The sequence below is a fragment of the Triticum dicoccoides genome, chromosome 6A (assembly GCF_002162155.2).
Source record: "Triticum dicoccoides isolate Atlit2015 ecotype Zavitan chromosome 6A, WEW_v2.0, whole genome shotgun sequence".
NCBI lineage: Eukaryota > Viridiplantae > Streptophyta > Magnoliopsida > Poales > Poaceae > Triticum > Triticum dicoccoides.
The window spans coordinates 111,154,975-111,163,577 of NC_041390.1; the positions used below are offsets into that span (position 1 = coordinate 111,154,975).

The 8,603-nt window shown below is 47.0% G+C and overlaps 1 protein-coding gene across 1 annotated transcript in view; it reads right to left on the minus strand.

Annotated features, from left to right (window-relative positions):
* LOC119315380 (DExH-box ATP-dependent RNA helicase DExH11-like) overlaps nucleotides 1–8,156 on the minus strand; it is a 20,931-nt gene extending 12,775 nt beyond the window's left edge. Inside the window, exons 1-9 of the mRNA XM_037590007.1 lie at nucleotides 7,825–8,156; nucleotides 7,205–7,729; nucleotides 7,020–7,097; nucleotides 6,819–6,936; nucleotides 6,182–6,384; nucleotides 5,922–6,029; nucleotides 1,553–1,654; nucleotides 995–1,195; nucleotides 610–720 (exon numbers count right to left, since the gene is read on the minus strand). Coding sequence (XP_037445904.1) covers nucleotides 610–720; nucleotides 995–1,195; nucleotides 1,553–1,654; nucleotides 5,922–6,029; nucleotides 6,182–6,384; nucleotides 6,819–6,936; nucleotides 7,020–7,097; nucleotides 7,205–7,729; nucleotides 7,825–7,950 — 1,572 coding nt within the window. The 5' untranslated portion in view covers nucleotides 7,951–8,156. The remainder of the gene's footprint in view (nucleotides 1–609; nucleotides 721–994; nucleotides 1,196–1,552; nucleotides 1,655–5,921; nucleotides 6,030–6,181; nucleotides 6,385–6,818; nucleotides 6,937–7,019; nucleotides 7,098–7,204; nucleotides 7,730–7,824) is intronic.
* Between the last annotated feature and the right edge of the window lie 447 nt (nucleotides 8,157–8,603).

Below are 8,603 nucleotides of genomic sequence, written 5' to 3' on the forward strand. Positions count from 1 at the left end.
GAACATGCTCTGCCCCGTTGATGCTCGCGTGCGCGTGCTCACGCTGGAGCTCCTGTGGCTGGTGAACCTGCTCTGTGCCACTGAGCTTCACGTGTTGGAGCTCGCCCTCCGTGCGGCGTACTACGGCCGCGGCGCTGGAGCTCCCGCTTGCCGATTTGTGCAGCACCTCGTCCGTCAACCTTGGCCCTCTTGCCTAGAAGCAACTCGATCTACCGTGTCGTCGCAATGGAGGTAGGGATCAGTGGGGATCAGCAACAGAGGTGGCAGATCGGTGGCGAGGCAGGTGGGAAAAGCCGCGAGACGAAGGGATAAGGGAGAGATGCGAGTGAAGCGGTGGGCTGGGGCGCTGGCTGTTCGGTTTGGTGGGAGGGTAGTTTCGTCCAAAATCGCTTGGGGAGGGAGATACGCACTACATTGCGGAATATCTCTAAAAAGCTTATACGCACTATATTTAGGAATGGAGGGAGTACTAAATTAATGACATGCCATTCTTGCATAATTGGCATGACTCAACTATTACTGGGTAACAGTTAACATCAATACTATATATAACATATTTGGTTGATTGCAACAGTCGTAATAAAATTGCAGTTTTCACTCGATCCATACCGTTGCTGAAAGGAGGACAATGTTAATGTGCTTTGGGAGCATTATAATAACTTCCTCCCAAACTACACCTCTCTCGGCATCATTCACATAATGCACTTCATCAAATATTACCTGATTGCATCATTAATCACACATCAGAAACATGAAGCATGATCCCTTAGGCCTTGTTCGGTTGCTTAGGATTTCAAGGGGTTCGAAGGGGATTGGAAGGAATTAAATCCCCAGCAAGTCAAAATCCACCTCAAACCCCTCCAATCCTCTCCAATCCCCTTGTGGTGGGGATTAACCGAACAAGCCCTTAACAAGATTGCAAAAATGTGAAGTGAAAAGTGAAAAACAGAGCATATTACACTAAGAAAAAATAATCAGAAATGCAATGACATACCCATTCAATATCCCGTATAATATCAGCACCTCTGTAGAGCATTGAGCGCAATATTTCTGTTGTCATAATTAAGCAAGTTGCCTCTGGTCTGATGCTAACATCTCCAGTAAGAAGTCCCACATCAAACTTCCCGCAGAAATCTCGGTATTTCTGGTTGCTGATAGTCTTAATGGGAGCAGTATAGACAGCCCTGGTGCAATGCTGCACAATAACGTCTGTTATCATAGTGTCCACACTTACATTCCTTCTATCGAGACATGTCATAATATGTTTGGGAGGGCCTGAATAAACTGCTACAGTACATGGAGAAATAGTGTAACAAAGTATGCAATACTCTAGACATAAATCTACTAACAAAAGTAAAAGTGAGCGTGATTCAGGAATACTGTGTACTTCTCAAAGCAGCTATAGGTAATAAATAGTAAGCTAGAGATCTCCTAACTCAAGCACATTGCTGTCAAGCACATTGCTAACCGCAAATAACAGAGTAAATAAGAAGAATGAAAGGCCGCAGTTTCGAAAAAATATACAGAAAAGAATCAGTGAAGTCAGCCGTACTTTTGATGCTAAAGCAAAGGCATACTCTGCAACAACCGTCTTTCCTGCTGATGTATGGGCTGCCACAAAGACTGATTCCCCCTTCTCAAGATAATATATAGCCTATTTATGGTAAATACAAAGAATACAGGTTAGCAATTGTATCAAGCATTAAGTAACATACTATTCTAACCATAAGGTGATAGCAATTAGGGATTGCTCTTGCTTGTATGCATAACTTTGATAGGAAGTATATGAAGGGGACACCCCTTCTTGCTTCATGTTTCCTTTCGTTCGAAATTTATATGGCAGTCTTGTGTCCCAAAAGGGCCAAAGACAAGGAACAAATAGAAATGGAATGTACCATTTGCAGCTATCATAATACGTAATTTGTTTCCATATGTAGTCAATGTGTAACTCCGCCTATGTTGTCTCAACATAGCCGGTCCCAAGCCCGGGTAAAGGAGGAGGGTTGTGATAGGCTTGGCGAGCCAACGTAAAAACTCAGCCACTCTTATGGAGATGAAACCCAAAAGATTTTCGTTGGGGCGTAACCCTCTCAGCGACGCGCCACATCGGAACCCGGGTGTGGTGGAAAATGGGCAAGGGCCGGGCCGTCACCCCCCAGGTGGCGCGCCGTATCTTGATCCGGATACGGTGGCAAGTGAGCGAGGATCGGGTCGTCGCATCCTTAGTGGCGCGCTACATCGGCGCCCGGATGTAGTGGAAAATGAGCAAGGGTCTTCGCATTTGACTCGACGAGTGCGAAGGGTAAGGAAGCTAGCCGAGCCTAGGAGGATTCGCTTAGGTAGCTGGAACGTAGGGTCTCTGACAGGGAAGCTTCGGGAGCTAGTTGATGCAGCGGTGAGGAGAGGTGTTGATATCCTTTGCGTCCAAGAAACCAAATGGAGAGGACAGAAGGCGAAGGAGGTGGAGGATACCGGCTTCAAGCTATGGTACACGGGGACGGCTGCAAACAGAAATGGCGTAGGCATCTTGATCAACAAGAGCCTCAAGTATGGAGTGGTAGACGTCAAGAGACGTGGGGATCGGATTATCCTGGTCAAACTGGTAGTTGAGGACTTGGTTCTCAATGTTATCAGCGCGTATGCCCCGCAAGTAGGCCACAATGAGAACACCAAGAGGGAGTTCTGGGAAGGCCTGGAAGACATGGTTAGGAGTGTACCGATTGGTGAGAAGCTCTTCATAGGAGGAGACCTCAATGGCCACGTGGGTACATCTAACACAGGTTTTGAAGGGGCGCATGGGGGCTTTGGCTATGGCATCAGGAATCAAGAAGGAGACGATGTCTTAAGCTTTGCTCTAGCCTACAACATGATTGTAGCCAACACCCTCTTTAGAAAGAGAGAATCACATCTGGTGACTTTTAGTAGTGGCCAACACTCTAGCCAGATTGATTTCATCCTCTCGAGAAGGGAACATAGGCGTGCGTGCCTAGACTGTAAGGTGATACCTGGAGAGAGTGTTGTACCCCAGCATAAGTTGGTGGTTGCTGACTTCCGCTTTCGGATTCGTGTCCAGCGGGATAAGCGGGCTAAAGTCGCTAGAACGAAGTGGTGGAAGCTCAAGGGGGAGGTAGCTCAGGCGTTCAAGGAGAGGGTCATTAAGGAGGGCCCTTGGGAGGAAGGAGGGGATGCGGACAATGTGTGGATGAAGATGGCGACTTGCATTCGTAAGGTGGCCTCAGAGGAGTTTGGAGTGTCCAGGGGAAGGAGAAGCGAAGATAAGGATACCTGGTGGTGGAATGATGATGTCCAGAAGGCGATTAAAGAGAAGATTGCTTTAGACGCCTATACCTGGATAGGAGTGCACACAACATAGAGAAGTACAAGATGGCGAAGAAGGCCGCAAAGCGAGCTGTTGGTGAAGCAAGGGGTCGGGCGTATGAGGACCTCTACCAACGGTTAGGCACGAAGGAAGGCGAAAGGGACATCTATAAGATGGCCAAGATCCGAGAGAGGAAGACGAGGGATATTGGCCAAGTCAAATGCATCAAGGACGGAGCAGGCCAACTCTTGGTGAAGGACGAGGAGATTAAGCATAGATGGCGGGAGTACTTCGACAAGCTGTTCAATGGGGAGAATGAAAGCTCTACCATTGAACTGGACGACTCTTTTGATGAGGCCAGCATGCGTTTTGTGCGTCGAATCCAGGAGTCTGAGGTCAAGGAGGCTTTAAAAAGGATGAAGGGAGGCAAGGCGATGGGCCCGGATTGTATCCCCATTGAGGTGTGGAAAGGTCTCGGGGACATAGCGATAGTATGGCTAACCAGGCTTTTCAATCTCATTTTTCGGGCAAACAAGATGCCAGAAGAATGGAGACGGAGTATATTAGTACCAATCTTCAAGAACAAAGGGGATGTTCAGAGTTGTACTAATTACCGTGGAATTAAGCTGATGAGCCATACAATGAAGCTATGGGAGAGAGTCATTGAGCACCGCTTAAGAAGAATGACAAGCGTGACCAAAAACCAGTTTGGTTTCATGCCTGGGAGGTCGACCATGGAAGCCATTTTCTTGGTACGACAGCTTATGGAGAGATATAGGGAGCAAAAGAAGGACTTGCATATGGTGTTCATTGACTTGGAGAAGGCCTATGATAAGATACCGCGGAATGTCATGTGGTGGGCCTTGGAGAAACACAAAGTCCCAGCAAAGTACATTACCCTCATCAAGGACATGTACGATAATGTTGTGACAAGTGTTCGAACAAGTGATGTCGACACTGATGACTTCCCGATTAAGATAGGACTGCATCAGGGGTCAGCTTTGAGCCCTTATCTTTTTGCATTGGTGATGGATGAGGTCACAAGGGATATACAAGGAGATATCCCATGGTGTATGCTCTTTGCGGATGATGTGGTGCTAGTTGACGATAGTCGGGCGGGGGTAAATAGGAAGTTAGAGTTATGGAGACAAACCTTGGAATCGAAAGGGTTTAGGCTTAGTAGGACTAAAACCGAGTACATGATGTGCGGTTTCAGTACTACTAGGTGTGAGGAGGAGGAGGTTAGCCTTGATGGTCAGGTGGTACCTCGGAAGGAAACCTTTCGGTATTTGGGGTCAATGCTGTAGGAGGATGGGGGTATTGATGAAGATGTGAACCATCGGATCAAAGCCGGATGGATGAAGTGGCGCCAAGCTTCTGGCATTCTCTGTGACAAGAGAGTGCCACAAAAGCTAAAAGGCAAGTTCTACAGGACGGCGGTTCGACCCGCAATGTTGTATGGCGCTGAGTGTTGGCCGACTAAAAGGCGACATGTTCAACAGTTAGGTGTGGCGGAGATGCGTATGTTGAGATGGATGTGTGGCCACACGAGGAAGGATCGAGTCCGGAATGATGATATACGAGATAGAGTTGGGGTAGCACCAATTGAAGAGAAGCTTGTCCAACATCGTCTGAGATGGTTTGGGCATATCCAGCGCAGGCCTCCAGAAGCTCCAGTGCATAGCGGATGGCTAAAGCGTGCGGAGAATGTCAAGAGAGGGCGGGGTAGACCGAATTTGACATGGGAGGAGTCCGTTAAGAGAGACCTGAAGGATTGGGGTATCACCGAAGAGCTAGCTATGGACAGGGGTGCATGGAAGCTTGCTATCCATGTGCCAGAGCCATGAGTTGGTTGCGAGATCTTATGGGTTTCACCTCTAGCCTACCCCAACTTGCTTGGGACTAAAGGCTTTGTTGTTGTTGTTGTTGTTGTTGTATGTAGTCAATGTGTGAGCCGTAAGTATGAACACAAGTGTCTGCATGTGATGGATAGAGAATTTGGAAGGGATGCTGAATTCCTAGACTCCTAGTCTATCGACCTCTCAGTATTTCACAAGATGGTGGTAAAATCATATGAGTGCAAATTTATTAGTTCTTAGCACATAATTCTGTATCATGCATAAACCTGAAGCCCTTCAAAACGTGAATGAGCTTTGTCAGAACTATGGTTGAGACTTCAAAACACATAGTTATTCACAGTTTTCAGGGCATAAGGGGAAGGTTAAGACGACAGCTTCAAGTTTCTTAATGTTGATAACTCGCATGCACAAAGAAAGTTTGTGCCATCCTAAGTAATACCAATACAAATTTAAAAATTCTTTCATATAGTTGCTAGGTAAATTGAAATTGGATGTTTTCTGTTCGTGGTAATTGACAAGGCAAATGGTGTAGACGGTCAAAGCACAGAGATATGGTACCACACTATCACCGATTTACTGGTGCATGAACCACTACACAAGCATGTGGCATGGTTGTGCCTATTGAACATCATGTTAAAAGAAATGTGGTTCATGCTCTTAAACAGCATAACACACTAGATGCTCATCAGCATAGGAAACTTCAAATATTCAGATAAAGGTACAGATGCTAATGAGAATTTTACCTCCTTCTGGAACTTATCCAATTCAAAGGGATATTCAATTGCCATATCTGGAACAAGTTTGTGGAAGTTTGTCACAATAGAATTATCCCCAACAACGAGTGCCCAATCCTATTGAGTGAAATGGAAACAAATAACAATCAGTGGTTCGGTTTTCTTCAGAAATGTTGCTGCTTCTGCAACACCAAGCACCAATGAAGATAATGGAATAAGAAACACAACAGATGCAAAGAGTCGCATTTTTTTTATTAATGTGTGCCTACCGTGCCCTCCTGTGCTGGCTTATCATCAACTAATCCACTTGTTTCTCTGCGGGTATCTTTCACTTCAGATGATAACATTTTATCCAAGTCCGTTTGAGCTTCAGAAATATCTCCTCTGATATTAGCTTCCTGTTTGTCAGTGTCTGCCATTGTAAGAGTTTCAGAAGCATCTTGCAACTTATCAACCTTTCGTTCATTGACATCTACAAATGGGAAATGGGAGGATTAACACGGAACCGGATAAGACTTAATAGCATTGAGAAACACATGTAGCCTATATACAGTTTTTTCTTTAAGTAACCGTAATTTATATATGTTTTTTTTTCACAAGAAACCATACTCTATACATAGTAGTAACGGGCATTTTATCAATTACTTCATATTCCATCTCTAAGTGTAGGTTTTTGTGTGATCCTTGCGGACTGCATTTTCAAACTTTGGTCTATCTTAGAAATGCTTTCATAATACATTTCTTTTGTCTTTTGCTAGTATTAAAAAACATATTCAAATTATTGCATTGATACTGTGAAAAGTCAAAATGGCATATCTGTAGGTATAGAAAGTAACTGCTGCGATTCAAAAAAAGAGAATATACTCATGTGACTTGAACATATGAAGTACATCGGCAATAAATTACCGTTGGTTCCCTCATCTCCAGCCAATTGCTCACCATCATCTTCATGTGGCACAATGTTGACATCATCTTCCTCCCAAGCTATCTTGAACAAATCATCAAACTGCACCGAGTACTTATCCTGCAGGACCATGGGGCAATCAGAATATAATGCCAAAACTGCAGGGATGTGGATGTTGAACCGTAAGCATTTAAGCTGGTTACCGTTGTGTCATTTGATGAAGATGCACGTTCCTCGACATGCTCACCATCCCGGAAACACTTCCAGTGGCTGTTATACTCCTATAACATAAGACAGGAGTTCTTAGTTGTTACTGCCCCAGTTTAGAACACCCATATCATTCCTTAGTAAAATAAACACACACTTTGATATTTAACAAGGATCGCACCTTCAACTGGCCTAAGTCCAATCCCTTGGGGAACCCTGGCGGAGCATTTAGAGCAGGGCCACCACTCATAAGCTCACGCACCCAATCACCATTCCGCGCACCCTCTGGAAATGCCTTCTCCAATGCTGCCGCCTCAGCTGCATCGTCCTGCAGGCCTCCCGGGCGGAATGGCCGGCTGTTGACTCTCCCCCTCACAAAGTCCTTTGCCGGGCCTGGCATTCGTGGCACCATCCCCCCAGTCCCCGAGTCGAACACTTGGCTCATCTCCATCTGCACAGACTCAGGGTCCCAAACTTGCTGCTCAGACGACGACAACGATTGTCGACGAAAAGGTGGCTCCCAGGCGGGGACGAGCATGGTGCGCGGGGCAGAGGGCTCCAAAGGCGGCCTGGCGAGGTCGAACCAGTCCACATCCCACACCCTGCCGTCATTGGCCGCGGTAGGGACATAGAGCTCGGGGTTGAGGTAATTGGCCTCGAGGTACTCCTTCACGCTGCTGGGACTCTCGGGTGGGTAAGCCGGCGGCTGCGGTTGCCATTACAGCATCGGTGGGTTTAGGGTTCAGACTCCGCACTGAGTAAAAACGTGCAGTGTGGGACGGAGTTTGGGGGGTCGCGTACCAGGACGAAGTCGGGCACGGGGCTGAGCGGGTGGGGGGTAGGGTCGAGGCGGAGGTGGCCGCCGTGGCCGGAGAAGCTGATGCGGAACGGCACCTCGCTCGCCGGCGATGGGGTGAGGTCGTCCATGGAGGCCCCCGCAACGAGGCGGTCCGTTAATCTCTCCACTGAACTCTGCTTCTTCACAAGCTTATTAGGGCGCGGGCGGAGCTAAGCGGCGGCCGGAGTTGGGGCCGCGGGGCGGCGCCGGAGATGGGGGGTGGGGATGGCGTCGGCTCGGTTGCTCGCATACTCCGATGCGTCGGGTCACTCTGGCTAGTCGTCTCGCTTCGCCCGCTCGGCTACGCGGTGCGACTCGACCAGATTAGAGCATGTCCAACCGGCGCGACATGACTACGTTTTCCTTTTTTTTTAGGAGAGACTGCCTTTTTCTTAGGGAAAACCACATGGCAACTTTATTGATCATCATGTCAAAAAAAACTTTACTGGTCATCAAAAAAACTGTACATTGTCTGCAAGGGAGATTACAAGATAATCAAGGGCCTACTCATGCCAAACAACAGTGCAAGCCATGGCATTGCTTTAATTTCAGCAAAGCCCTTACCTAAGCTACTACAATGTTCATACGTAGTCGCAGTAGCTTCACTAGAGTTTTCTCCATCTTGCACTATGTTGATAACGTCGAGGCAATCATTGTTAACAACTATACAGTTGTAGTTTATTTGTCCAACCAGGATACAATCATCACAAAGAGTTTTATCTTTTGTCGAGGGCACGTCCAC